At 44.4% G+C, this 13,956-nt stretch overlaps 2 protein-coding genes across 5 annotated transcripts; one reads left to right on the forward strand and one right to left on the reverse strand.

Annotated features, from left to right (window-relative positions):
• Positions 1–1,273: 1,273 nt before the first annotated feature.
• si:dkey-238o13.4 (uncharacterized protein LOC560780 homolog) lies at positions 1,274–9,399 on the reverse strand. Of its 2 annotated transcripts, none has more exons than XM_031737972.2 (7): positions 9,322–9,399; positions 7,959–8,254; positions 6,606–6,713; positions 4,406–4,545; positions 4,177–4,273; positions 3,443–3,567; positions 1,274–2,702 (listed from the first exon to the last, which is right to left on the reverse strand). In XM_031737972.2, exons 2-7 carry the CDS (start codon positions 8,146–8,148, stop codon positions 2,526–2,528), a joined length of 837 nt encoding a protein of 278 aa, XP_031593832.1. In that variant the 5' UTR covers positions 8,149–8,254; positions 9,322–9,399; the 3' UTR covers positions 1,274–2,525. The 2 variants fall into 2 exon arrangements, with proteins under 2 accessions (XP_031593832.1, XP_039470527.1); XM_039614593.1 differs by having other exon boundaries at positions 7,959–9,182; positions 9,322–9,352.
• Positions 9,370–13,644, forward strand: spata2l (spermatogenesis associated 2-like). Of its 3 annotated transcripts, none has more exons than XM_031737971.2 (4): positions 9,370–9,470; positions 10,667–11,010; positions 11,093–11,386; positions 11,687–13,644. In XM_031737971.2, the coding sequence occupies exons 2-4, from the start codon at positions 10,669–10,671 to the stop codon at positions 12,581–12,583; spliced, it is 1,533 nt and encodes a 510-aa protein (XP_031593831.1). In that variant the 5' UTR covers positions 9,370–9,470; positions 10,667–10,668; the 3' UTR covers positions 12,584–13,644. The 3 variants fall into 3 exon arrangements, with proteins under 3 accessions (XP_031593831.1, XP_039470525.1, XP_039470526.1); XM_039614591.1 differs by lacking the exon at positions 9,370–9,470 and adding an exon at positions 9,505–9,945 and having other exon boundaries at positions 10,660–11,010; XM_039614592.1 differs by lacking the exon at positions 9,370–9,470 and adding an exon at positions 9,507–9,945.
• The last annotated feature ends 312 nt before the right edge of the window (positions 13,645–13,956 follow it).

Below are 13,956 nucleotides of genomic sequence, written 5' to 3' on the forward strand. Positions count from 1 at the left end.
GACAACGCTATGGTTCTGGCTCCCACAGAGTGTGTTCATGTGGAAATCAGTTACAGATTCTCCTGATCTCAGCTTGTTAGCTGTAGAAAGCACACCTTTGCACAGAATCTTCCATTCCCACCTTCCCACCACCGTGGAACCCTCAGCCAGGACACTGAAGATGGTCATGGATGGGTGTTCTGGTATGAAGCACATTAGGGTCATGGAGTGGACTAACCAGTCTCCAGACCTCTATCCTTTCACAAATCTGAGGAAGAAGCTGAAAGGTTGAGTCGCCAAGCGGCAGCCAAGAAACCTGAAGGATTTAGTTTCTGTGAAGAGGAGTGCACCAAACTCCCTCCTGAGATGTGTACCGACCTGCCGCCAACGACAAGAAGCAAATCTTACCACTGCGCTTGGTTTCTCCAACAAGTACTAAGTCAGGTTTTCTTTACTGAACTCAGTGACATGAACAAAACTTTTGGTTGATATTCTGTGTCTGTAAATTAAAATGAAACTGACACAAAAATATTCTTTTCTGCTCATTTTTTTTTGTCTCTGGGAGTTTCATTAACGGTATTCACAATTAGATGGAAGCTAAGAGTAAGAGGGGAGAAAAAGACACTGGACACAGGAAGTTACTTTCGTTTTTAAAGTTTTGCACTGACGACTGTAAATTAGAAGTTTTTGGATCGACACAAACATTTGTGATGTCGAGCCAGTTAAAACGAATAAACCAGATGGGTGTGATGCCGTCTCGTCGATCGTGGTGGACAAATGTGAAAAATGCTGCCTTAAACCTCTGAGGCCTAAACTCATCATCGTTGAGGAGTCCAACCCCAGGCTTAAACCTGGTTTGTTTTACTTACTTTACTGATTTCACCCAAGTCAGGGTTCAAAGAAAATAACTATTGAAACCAACAGAAAGTGTCAGAAACTATTCATGATATTCCTCGAGAAGTCTGTTCAGGTCTTCTTTCTTCCATCTATGATGATTTGGTTCATGGGAGGCTTTAACCAATCCCAGCTGACACTGGACAGGAGGTGGGTACACCCTGAGCTCCATATAATGACTAACAGTGAGTAAGAGGCAACCACAGGTCACACCTACAGCAATTTAGAATAACTAAAACTTACTGTACATGTCTTTGGACTATGGGGTGAACCGGAGAGTTCGGATAAGCAGAACACTCTACAAGCCACAATGCTAACCAGTGCTGAGGGAAGTTTTCTAGGAAACACCGCACCTCTGAGCAGTGATACACCTGAAAAAAAAAGTACACGGGATCAGCAGTATTGTCTATATCTTGTTTATTTGTGTTTGTAAAACTTTTTTTTTGCATAAGCGCTACAAAGAGGCTAAAATGGCTCAAGCTGCTGAATCTGTAACCAGGCAAATGTCGCAATCTTCATCCAGTTTAGCTGCTATACTTTGATGGCTGGATCATCTGACTGTATCTGAGCTTTCCAAAACCAGCAGTCTGACATGTTGTATGAACTTGCTCACTTAAAGCACGCCGCAAACAAAGTGTCTCCTGGATGATCTAAAAGCTTCTGAAATGATTTAGAAAGTCGGCAAAAAGATGTGGGATGTAGGTTTGTCTCTCTCTTTTAAAACAAATCAGGATACTTCACAGAGTTAAGTGCGATTACACCGCCGGGAAACACTGAAGCTCTCAGAGAAGCAAGAGGGGAGGGAGAAAGTGGATGCAGCAATGGCAAACTTTTTAACTCCATCATGTAGCAACACGTTCTCTTTAGTCATGGTTGATAAATTTCAAGCATACTGAACTAAAGTCTGTCCAGATACATGCACGGCTGAAGTGTGACAGTTTGTTCTCTTCAGCTTTTTAACTGTACCGGGAGATGCCTCATGGTGTTGCCATGGAAACACAGTTACATTTAGTGCTTCTTTGAGGCCCAGCGACCTCATTGAAGACAAAGAAGATTTTTGTCTTGCGCTATTTGCATGTTTGCGTCTGTTCCCTAAGCGCTATGTTTGGACATTGGTGTTTTGTTGGTAGTAACAGCCACTTGTCTGAGTGCATGCTGCTGCAGAACTAGCTTATTAAAAAATTATTCCGTTGAACGCGTAGTGGTCAAAACTTCCACTGAGTACAGTCTAGGCCTGTAGATACATTTACATTTTGGACCAGTTGTTGGGATCTTGGCTAACTTGGCTACAGTCGTTATCAATGTGCTCTGTCTGATTTTTTGGCCTTAAGATGACACTTATACCAAAAAGGAGCTGTGTATCACGTCTTCTGTTGATGCGGCTGGCAGAACAGACTATGTAACAACGCACAGAAACAGATAATAGGGAGAAGGTGTTGGTTTTCTTACATATCCCATAAAAAGCACATGCTGAGAGAAAACTTGCTAACGATGTGAGAACTGGAAGGAAAATATGCAACGCCTAGCATGGATGGGTTTCAGAGTTGCATGACAGGAAATCAAAGGAGATTATTTCTGGAGTGCGCAGGAGAAGAAGCAGTGCGATCCTGTCCAGGAGATGCTGGAGGAAGCTGGGGTCTTTTTTTGGGAGTCTAAAGGTTCCTCTCCAGAAGGACGCTCTTTAAGTCTGCAGGGCAGTTGATGGTGAAAACGGTGTGGGAGGTGTTTCGTCTTTCGATGAGGGCGGCAACAGCCTCACCCAGGTCCAGATGGTTGAGGAAGCCGGGGGCCATGTGATCAGGAGTGGCTACACCTGTGTTAATCTTCACCTGTCAGAAGAGAAGAGGAGAGGGGCTGAACTGGTAGTAAGATCAAGTTTTAGTTGTGAAATGGCTCATCCAATCATCTCACAACTACTAAGTCCCCGTCCACTTCTCAACAGTTTCCAAAGACGATTTCTGAGATGTACGAAAACATCTGACGCATCAGGTTGAGAGACATCATGGAGGTAGAGACGAGCAGTTCATCTAGTTTGCCAGGCGTAATTAAAAGATCAACTTCTCTGACCTTATACAGGAGATCAGGTAAAGTTTTTGATTAATAAGGGCTGACTGCATCAAAGTTGTTTTTCTAGCAGCCAAGTTCATGAAGCTTTTTGCATATTCCTGACTAAATATGCATGTTTGCACAAAGGCACTATTTAGATAAAATGCCTGATTAACTTCTGTCATGCAAGATTACAGAATAAGGTTATGTAATGTTTGAATGTGGTGAAATGTGAGCTGGTTCTCACAAAGGCACCAAGGAAGAACTGAATCTGCATGGGTGGTAAAGTGGTGTCAGTATTACGGATTTCCCCTGAGTGAGCAAATGCCAAAGAAATTCAGGGCTGTGCGTGTGAACACTAGAGAGCAGAGAGAATTACATACATAGATGATTGTGGAGGCAGGCATGTGAATTGAGCTGCAAGCTGACTTCTTTTGGTCAAGTCTAAATGGTCATGAGTCATGTTAGCCGACTCTGTGCAGTTTATCTGAGGCCCTGCTGTGTAATCCCGTTGGAATCTCACCTGGTTGAGTTTGCAGGGCACCTCGGGGTACTCCTCGCGGAGTACCTGGCAGAAAGCCAGGGTGCTGGCAGCGCCCACTGTGAGGAAGCCTGTACCAGGCATCAGCAGCTTCTCTCCTGCTCCTCCTGTGGCAAAGCAGCAAAACACAACATAAACACACACCAGGAATGCAAGGCGAGCAGCTATCACAGGTGACCCTGCACGAGAGGCAGGGTACACCCAAGGACACAGCGAGTCTGTCAGAGTGGGAGAACATGCAGTGTGTAAAATAGCATGGCAGCTGTTTTGCTGACCCCAAGTGGACAGAGAGAATAAAGAGAGAAAACAAAACCGCTCAGCCAGAGAAAAAACTTGTTGATTCTCTGATCCTTTTGGTAAATTTATCAACTGAATCGTTCCAAAGATGGTAGTGCTACCATCCAGCTACCACTACATGCGTGCCTAAACAATCTCCACGCTGCCCAATCACTTCTGAGCAAAGTCACAGAGAGAGAGAAAAAGCATCGGTGAAGCAGAGCTCAGCAACGCCGTCCTGAGGTCTGGCAGATGCTACCTCAGTACTAGTAGAGAGAGGTAGAACAAAGGCAAAGTAGCACTACGCGACACACGAACCGCCTCATCCCACTGAGCAAACACACACAGGAGAGGAGACATAGGCTACATCAGCAATACGACTGCGTTTCTCTGTAATGTGGACGTCGTGGTGATGGAGGGTGCTGTCTGCGATGCCTCACCTGTGATGAACGTATAGGTACAGTTGGAGTCGTCCCTCACCAAGGGGTAGAAGGCCTTCCATGACACAAATGTGCTGAAAAGCAACGTCTCAATTACCTGCAGATTTCACAAGAAAGGAAATATCACAGCACCCCAATGACTCTCCTGTAAGTGTATACATGCTTGCTTGAGTTTAAAGTGAGGGGGAAGAAATCAAATCAGTATATTGGAAAGTGTGTGTGCACTGACCCAGTGTAGATCTTTGAGGGACTGGGTGTGTGGGGGTCCTCCCTGCCACCAGCTGAAGCCCAGAGAGGAAACTATGTCGGTGACTTTCCCCACCTCCTTCAGCAGGGCCTGCTTCACCTGCTCGGCTTCCTCCTCTGAGCCTGAAAACAGAGATGCTGGACTTCAGGAGAGAATTGGCATCGATATAGAACTTCAGCCTTACTGGGGAATAACAAAACTCTGATAATACATCGCAGTAGGAGATAAACACCTTCCTCACCTGCTGCTATGATGCCATCTCAACTATTAGTCAAATTTTCGTAATAATTTTTGGTGTGTTTATGGGTGTAAGTCCATTTGACTAAGTCTGAAAATAACAAATCACCATTAACGTTCCTTTTTGCACAGGACGCACAAACCCCAGTATCCTCAAAGAACTTGATAGGTTACGGCAGAGGTGGACGTCACTCCTGACTCTTATTTTCTTTAAGATGCAGTGATGTTCGTTACCCCAAGGTGCAGTCTTTTGCTAAACCCAAACAAGCAGTTATCAGGTCAGCATTTATCTCGTAGCAGGAGCAGAGTGCACAGATGTGCTCATGGATAGAAGTTCCTATCTTTTCTGATAGTTGAGCTTAAAGAATGTTGAAATAATGCCACCTCCTAGAGATGAATGCATAAACAAGTCATGCATGTTTGAACATTTAAACAGTTTTCCTAGACTTGACCCCGCACACCTCCACACGCAACTCAACAGCAGATTCTTTAGAAGGAAAGGCTCCTCTATCGAGTGATGTGTAAATCATTTTTAAGACAGTCGCTGAGATGCAGACAAATGATGACAGAAGAAATGGGAACTTTATCACATTGTACGGTGGAGGATTTGTACATGAATACAAGCCTACAGACTTCTGAGACAGGAGGTCGGTTGGGTTTAATCCACCCCTCTAACTACGACTGTGCAATTACAGCAGTTTGAAATGATTGATTTGTTCTAATAACAGAACAGTTAGAGTTTGGTGTCATGCCTCTAAGCTTATTAGTCAGTACAAATACGAGGGGATGAACCAGCAGGCGGTGATGCAGGGCAGCACTGACGTGTCAGAGGCTCAGATGGAAAATTCTGCAGCTTAAATTAGCCGCCAAACAGAGAGGGTGTGTTTGGTGTTGGACGTGAGGAGAGGCAGGCGTGTTGGTGTGCCTGAGGTTGCCTGCCTGAACTAGCTCACAGGCTTTGCACCATTACTGCTAAAGACAGTCTCTATGAGCAGTTGGAGACTGTGTGAGTGAACGAGTACAGACTTTTTAAATTTTCATGCAAGCTGGACCACCTGAGTCTGAAATAAGAATTTAGAACATCAGCTCCACTTGCCACAAATTTGAAGGGTCACACTTCATGCAGCTTCGCTTTAACCTGTATGAACCGAACTCTAACTTGTGGAGCGTGAACCTGCACAAGACAGTGTCTGCGCTCCATTACTGAGCAAACAGTCCAGTGGTATGTGCCAATTTGGCAATCTGGGCTTTAGTCCAAGCTGAACATGGAGACTGGAAAAGCCAGGATTGAACCACCCACCTTCTGATGAGTAGATGATCAGCTCTAACTCTCACCTATGGCCCCACAGAAAGTTAGTAATGAGGAGTGCCAGGAGGAGTGCCTGGAGTTCATCCAGGTGATGTGGCTGAAACATAAGTACTGCCTCTAGTACACCCTTATTCCTGAGCTCACTGTTAAAAAATGGCGCAAAGAGGTTTTTGAGTATTTTCTAAAGATAGCTCATACACACAAACAACCTGATACTAAGAATGATGGTAAAATCGGATTTTCTCATCAGAGTTGGTGACCATCTTGGAAATAAAACCAAATCAAAACAGAAAATCAGTCTTTCATTTTCAGATCTCTAACCGGCTTTCTGATAAAAGAGTATATGAGCCAGTTATGGTGCTTGTATCCACCTGAGAATATTAAGTTCTCACTCTGCAACATTGCGTTCACTGCTGCACTACATGTGAGGGTTTCTACAGATTTATTGCAGCTCTGATGCAGTATGTTGCCACTCCCATACTTTGCAGGCTCTCTTTTGCACATTCTGACTAAACACAGTTGGGATTTGTATTTAAAGTTTTTGCCGGGGAGGAATCAGTAATTATGCGATGAGGGCTGTGGACAAGGCAAACAATCCTCAGAGCAGAGACGGGCAGGATAAGTAACCTGACTTACCCACATTTCCCACTATAGTGGTTAGGTTATCCTTTGTGTTGGGAGAGACAAACGATCGGAGTTTCTCCAGGCGGCTGCTGTCCCTGGAGATCACTGCAACTTTAAAACCTTGACACACAAACACACAGAGACCTTTAATACAGAGACAGTAGGACAGACCTCGCTCACATCAGAGTGAACCGCTGCTAATAAGCCTGTGTTGTTGTGCTGTTTCTGTCAAGGTCATCAGAAAGTGAAATCTGACCGGGAAGTCGACAATAACTTACTGCTCAGTTCAAAAAAAGAAGCTGTGAACATGCAACCAATAACCTCTCATCTCAGCTTCTTCCTTCCTGGAGGCACAGCACGGTAAATACCCACAACGGATTTCAGCTTTAAGAACACAACAGAATCCAAACAGGGATGAAGCTCACGCCAATAACTGAAATTATGCTCTTTTAACTCCCGCCATAAACTGTAATTTAGTTTAAGGTGATGATGATAGGAGTTCAGATCAATTTAGATATGATTTTATGAGACTGTGCAGATAAAACCACCCACACAGCAATCCCAGATATGACAAAGCCAAACTGTACAATGACACACACAATGACACACACACACACCTGCCTGAGAATGTTTATTCTGTCTTTACTGTTCCAAAGATTTCCTGATGGGACATGCTTTTATTGACAATGAAGCATTATTATGAGAACTCCATTGTGTCATATTGGTAACGCCCCCTAGGTCTTGATTAAAGGAAGATTAAAGGAAGCTGTACAGTAGGCTGATCAGCCTGCTGTTTTTGACACGTCTATGATTATTAATCCAACATTTTATTATCAACTATAGATAATTTGTGTTGCAGTTTAGTTTTATGAGAGTCAAAGGGGATTTTTGGTAGATCAGTTGTCACATTGCGCACTCAAATGTTGCCACCATTAGTATGTTACGTTTTTTTTTACCCTCATAAAAATCTGATTAGCGGACCTGTCTGTGTAGAGCGTGGCATAGAAACCCCAATACAGTGGACCGGCAGTCTTACGCACGCGGGGGGATCACTTATGGCGTGTCATTATTTAATCGTCTAATAATTCAGACACAATAAAACAATAATAATAAGTACAAAGTATAAATAAGTAATAATTGTTTTTAATCAAAGTGGACATACCGCACAAAAATGCCCGTAAAGTGTTTACAGTGCGGTTTATAATGATGGAGTTCCTCACGCGTAAAAGCCAAGGGGAAAGATACCTGCGCGTAAAAACGCATAGATGTCCCAAAGATTTATCACATTAACAATTCACTGTCCTCCTCTATTTCACTCAGTTTATTTTCCCTACCAAATGTCCTTCGAGCTACAGAGAAGCTTACCTTTATCCAGCAGTCCTTTAACGATCCCGGAGCCCACTTTTCCCGCTCCTCCTAGAGCTAACACAACCCTGTCCGAGTTCGACATGCCGATAGTAGCTGCACAGACCTGCTGGAGGATGAAGGGTGGAGGATGGAGGGTGGAGGCTGACTCTCTCGATGCGAAGTGAAGCTGCTGGCTTGTGCAGAGCATCCTGGCCCGACCGGGATGCTTTAAAGGATCCCGGGTCCGCCCTTCTCCACGGGGTCACTGAAGCCACGCCCATACTCTGTCTCCGTGTGTGTATATCCTCGCACGGCTAAATTTGAAAGGACCGGTGGAGAGATTTAAATGTGGGAAGTGGGAACATGTACTGAGAGTGAGGACACCTTTCAGGGGTGAGGCTAAATTCAGATTTGTGACCACTGATTCAGGCAGTCAGTTTATTGGCTCGATGACCAGTTTAAGTTACTACTGAATTCAACATAATATTGCACATAATGATCTAGAACGGTGGTAAAGCAGCATATGCTCCATGATGGGCCTGGCTGTTCATTCATAAGTACACCACTTTATGAGTGAGCAGTCAGGTCTGCCCCGTGTGTGATGTCAGATTGTGGCAAACTAAGATGGGAGCAGCAAAAACATTCATCTCAAGGCTTCACAAAAAGGTTTTTGTTAACCAGAGATTATGGTTACGTCCATCTGTTTTATACGGTCTATGTTAATCTGAACTCTGCATTAAATGGGCTCAAAACAAACAAAACCCCGAAGGTGTTACCAGATTTTGACAGAGAATTTACAGCCTTGATTGGGACATTCTGTGGCCTCTTGTCACTTTGGGTGATGAACTTGTGGTATATTTTCAGGAATTATATTTCGTTAGTACAATACAACATTAATACTTTTCTCACAAATCTATTGCTCAGAACTAGATATGAGCAGAAACACATTAAAACCGTCCTAAAAACAACCACAGAACAAATGCTTTTAGAATTTATTTTTATGATGTATGGATATGTTCCCATCACACCAGAAAAACTCTGCTAAAGAGTTTAAACTAGCTGCTCACCTGTGATCATGTCAGTAAACGTCCTCACAAAGACAGGAAGACGTGTGTTTGTGTCTGTGTGTGCCGTGTCAGCAAGAGCACCTGGCTGCAGCAGCCAGACCCTTCTCCGTGTCAGCGGTTCATGCAGAGGTGAGGCTGCCGCAGCAGGTGAAATGCTGCCATCTCGTGGCTGAAACTACACGCAGGAAAACTTGATTTAATCGATTTATTCGGTAGCACACTTTGCAGCTTCTCGCTGTTTCCACCTTTTCTGTATTTCAGCCCGTTTTACATCACTTTTCTTTTAATTTAATCTTTCCAGTATTTCCACCCACCTTACGGCACATCCAGGCACAGGTCCCAAACACACCCTGTATAAACTGGAAATCCCGTGCCACGTGACAATGTTTACGTTACCCAGATAATCGAGCGGATTGTCGTGCGGCCGGAGTCGCCAAAACAGCTGATTACTTGCCAGGAACAGGTGAGTCTGTGTGTCAGAACGTTTTATATCGAACAAAGCCGGACTGGCCCACTTGTAACCAGCTGCGTTATGTCAGCTTCGCATACCTACGAACATACCTTCTTGATGTTCTCTCAGTCCGAGTTTTCCTACAAATTATACCGGTTTTCTATTGCCTCGCGCTTTGGCTTAAAAACACACATTTTAAAACTCAAATCGCTACGTTTACAAGTTTATCGGGAGCGTATGTGTAATTCGGCGTGTTTTCAAAACGACATAGATGTCTTCTTAATATGAAAAATGTACATCTTCTTTGGGGAGGTTCAGCCGCTTCCTCGCACTTCCTGGGTATTTTCCCACACAGACTGAGACTGACATCACACTGGAAGGCAGCTAAAATTTGATTTCGCTTTCGTCGACGGATTATATGTCGGCCAAACTGAAGAACAGCTCGGTGCCAAGCTCCCCTGCGCCACTTCACCGCAAACTGGATAAAGTAAGGAAAACAAGCCGGTTTACAATGTGCGGGGGGGCGGGGGGGCGTTCACTGTCCGACCCGTAAGTTCTCTTGGGTAACTAACGTAGCAGGCGCGGCTAAGCTAATGCTAAAGTGGGGCTGATAAAGGGGGGTTCTCGTTTTCCTCACTGATGAGCTTGAAGTTCCCCGATGTTCCCTGAAAAACACGTTAAAGTTTGGTAGATGTAAAAACACAAAGTGAGTCAACTTATTTTCACTTATGGTAAAGTTTCACTTTCGTTATTAACATGTGCTCAAAACGAGTCGCAGCTGATACAGAGTTTGTTATTTAGTAAGGCTAAAGGTCGAAATGTTTCCTATTTCCAGTGGCCACAGTTACGTCAGCATGTGCTGCAGACATAGCAGGAACCTGGAAAACACGTGTGTGTGTGTGTGTAACTGTAGTAACACTGTAACTCTTTATTGAATAGTTTCTAACAGAACAGAGAAATATAGTGCTTCTGATGTGGCGCTGCAACAGTCTGTGGGAGGTTCCACTTCCTGTCAATCCCTTTGGAATGAAATGAGGTGTAATTCAATTCACAGGACACGCCCTCAGTGACACCCGTTGACAGTTGGCACTATTAGGTCGATGCACTGCAATAAGAAAAAAAAATTAATTAAAAAAAGTGTGAATCAGTTATTAGGATCATCTTGGTTTATTTTTGTCTCCTTCTCTCTCTTAATAAATGGATGAAAGAGATGAGTTTCTCCCGGAAGAGAGATCTCACGGGCGCCTACGATCGCAGTTTGGAGTGCCAAATCGTGGAACAGGGCTCGAGTCTGCCGTGCAGAGATGAGGAGCTGTGGAGAAAGGTGGAGGGACTTATGAAGGAGGGAAATGCTCAGGAGATCCACTGTCTAGGTGTGGATCCACTGAGGGTGATGGAGGAGTCGCTCAAGGCAGTCACAGCAGCAGGATGTAGCAGACAAGTTGGAACCAGAGGAGGCCTGCAAGGCCTGGCTAAAGCTTTTGAGGTGCTGGAGCAAGCAGCCTTGAACCTGTACCTGGGTCCCTGGAGGAAGGAGTACAATGTAATCCAGGTGGGCCAGAAGGAGAAAAAAGTTCACGTGTTCAGTTAAAATGATGAAATCTGATTTTAAAGTTTGACATTTTGTGTCCCAGATGTACTCCGGCACATTCACGCACTACATCACCCCGGTGCTGTCGACGGCACAGATCGAGAACCTGTTCAACCTGTTAGGGTACGAGCTCAGTGCGTCATCATCTGAGCAGCTCCATCTCCAGACGCACAGAGGGAACTCCACCTCTTCGGATACCCTCCTTCGTTTGTCTTGTGCCTTCTTCCTGGCCCGCTGCGAGTGCCACTTTCTTACAACAGCGCTGGGGAAGCACAGCGGTGACACCCAGTGGGAGCTGAGCGCAGTGATGGAGAGGCAGCGAGGAAACGGCCTGCAGGTATGTGATGTTGACATCTTTTGTTTTTTTTCAGCCTTGGTGCAGCCAATCGCTTCATTGTCTCCCTCAAGCAAGCTGTTTTTAACTTCCACCCCTTAAAATCTGAGAAAACGTGCCTCACTAACTCACTAATCTTGCTTTGTAGTACTACGTCTGTTCCAGGAGGGTGTACTGTGAGGCAAAATGTTTAGCAAAGAAAAGAGTCAATTTCTTCTTCCTGCTAATAAATGCAACAGTAGGATTAAAAAACAAACAAAAAAAAAAACCTTAATAGACTTCATTGCTTATGTCTCCCTACAGGCTGCTGTAGAGAACACCAAGAAGATGCTGGAAGTCGGCGAGGCCCTGATGGAGCAGCCCGATGGTGACGTGGACCTGTACTCTGATCCGGTTAATGAAGGGGAGTCGCAGATGGTTGTCAACAATGACCAGAGTCCCTGCTCTTTAATCTGGACAACGATGGACGACGTATCACCCACCACTGTCAAAACACACAGCAACGGAACAACAGCATCATTCCCACCACGAGAGCTACTCACCAGCAGAAACTCCTCGGACAGCAAGAGGCCAAGCTGGCGTTCCCCTGGTGCTACGAGGCTGGGTGAAACGAACTCTGAGCCTCAAAGTCTGCAGGTAGATCCAATCGAGGCTCTGAAGAGCGAGGATGGCAACTACAACCTCTGCAGCTGTGTCCAGAACTCAGATTATTGTTCTTACTGCTCTGAATGCAAAACCCTGCACGATGAGACCTGTGCGGTCCTTAAGATTTGCAGAAAGAGTCTCCACAACGTGAAACAAGTGAAGAAAACGCAGAGTGGAGGCCTCAGATCACCCACTCTCATCGGCAGCAGTGCAGCAGTGAGCTCCTTACCTCTGAGTGAAGATCCCGCATCAATAATTGCACTCCCTCCTGCCATCGCCTACCACGAATGCTGCAATCTCAACAATCCAGACCCTCAGATCCTGTGCCACGAGTGCAGAGTCTTCCACTTGAAATCCTGCAGCATGGCGAAATCCTGCCAGTCACTCCATCGCAGCACACAGCTGGGAAAGTGCTCCTCCTGTGATAAGTGGTGCTCCAGAAAGCCTCTGGTCCTGTGCAGATACTGTGGAAATGAATTATGTAGTGCCTGTTGGTACAGAAATCCGCTTACATGCAGCTGCGGCCAAACATTTGACCAGTCAACATCTGTGTGATAAAGGTCTGAAAAGCTTTGCACTTACGAGATGCATGTAGCAAAAGTCACAGTGCCTTAAATCTGCGTACTGGAAATGAAAACGCTGCCTTGAAGTTCTGCCATTGTGCCATTTATTTGATATTTGCATGTAGCCTCTGTGTGGTGTGTTTTGTGCTCGCGGGTCGCTTCGTGGTAACTCGTGAAGCAAATGTGTTTTATGTTTGTGTCCTGCAGTAAAAAAAGGTCAATGTGCCATTAAAGTGTATGTGTGGTAAACGTGTGTTACATGGGATGAATTAGCTGGATCACCGCGGTGTGGTGGGTATGATTTAATATAAAATGTGCAAAAAAATCAGTCACAGCACTTAAAATGTAATTGCTTCATAACTAACACTAAGAACCTTCATTTTTCTGTATTAGAGATGTTTTCAAACATTACTTTTTGGCAGGTTATGTGGCTTTCCTCATTTTTTTTTTTTTTTTCCTTTTTTGTAATTTGCTATGAAAGGTGAAAAACGGCTGAAACTAATGATTATTGTAACAATGAAGTTATTTTCTTGAGTAATCATTTGGCCGAGTGCTGAAATCAGTGCTTGTTTTTGCCTTTAAGGTGACTTCACTGTTGTCTAAAACACATCTTCTGAAATGTCAGTGGCAGCTGGAAGCTTTTTTTCCCTAGCTTTTCCACTGTTGCCTTAATGCAACATCTCAGGAACACTTTAAGGGAGTCTTTCCACGTTTAAGACAAACATTTGTTTACACCAAATGATTTGTCAAACTGCATTGTACTCTGCTAATCCTGCAATGTAGCCTGAAATGCACCTTTCCCAGAAATGTAGCTGCACGGCACAGCAGCGCCGACCTCGGTGGCGGTCATGGGTCTGTGTGATTTTCATACACGAAGCAAAAACAATATCATTATTAGCAAAAGGATAACATTTCTTTCTGTAAAAACATTCTGCAACCACCCGGTGTCAGCCTTCTACCAGAAACTTTTCCTGCAGTAATTCACTGAGCGTTACGTTTGCTTCTGTTTGAAATGAATTTGTGTTGCTGTCTTTAAATACGTCTCATAACTAATCCGAGTCTGTCTCTGTTTTTCATAACCGTCTGTGCTGTTGTACTGTGACAAATGCTGCATTAGCACATAGAGTTACTAATGTTAGAATATCTCATGATGACATGATTGGACATTCTGCATCATCTTATGGTTCAAAGTGATACTATGTTTATTTGTTATTGGGGTTTTTTTGGAACCGAAAATGTTCAGATTTGGACAAAGATCGAAGTAGCCAGGACTTGTTGCTGCTTAGTCCTTTTTCAGGCACTCAAGAACCCTCAACTGTCTTCACAGCACACTTAAAATAACTAAACATACAGTAGCAACAATGT

This window comes from Oreochromis aureus, linkage group 7 (genome assembly GCF_013358895.1).
Source record: "Oreochromis aureus strain Israel breed Guangdong linkage group 7, ZZ_aureus, whole genome shotgun sequence".
Classification (NCBI taxonomy): domain Eukaryota; kingdom Metazoa; phylum Chordata; class Actinopteri; order Cichliformes; family Cichlidae; genus Oreochromis; species Oreochromis aureus.

Excerpts from the sequence above, each read along its gene's own strand:
- si:dkey-238o13.4 (XM_031737972.2), bottom strand. The coding sequence starts at position 8,148 with ATGCTCTGCACAAGCCAGCAGCTTCACTTCGCATCGAGAGAGTCAGCC. Across the intron at positions 6,714-7,958 it reads TAAAGGACTGCTGGATAAAG|GTTTTAAAGTTGCAGTGATC; the intron begins GTAAGCTTCTCT and ends TTGTGTGTCAAG. Across the intron at positions 2,703-3,442 it reads TGCCCTGCAAACTCAACCAG|GTGAAGATTAACACAGGTGT; the intron begins GTGAGATTCCAA and ends CTCTTCTGACAG.
- spata2l (XM_039614591.1), top strand. The coding sequence starts at position 9,877 with ATGTCGGCCAAACTGAAGAACAGCTCGGTGCCAAGCTCCCCTGCGCCA. Across the intron at positions 9,946-10,659 it reads TTCACCGCAAACTGGATAAA|ATGAAAGAGATGAGTTTCTC; the intron begins GTAAGGAAAACA and ends CTTAATAAATGG. Across the intron at positions 11,011-11,092 it reads AGGAGTACAATGTAATCCAG|ATGTACTCCGGCACATTCAC; the intron begins GTGGGCCAGAAG and ends TTTGTGTCCCAG.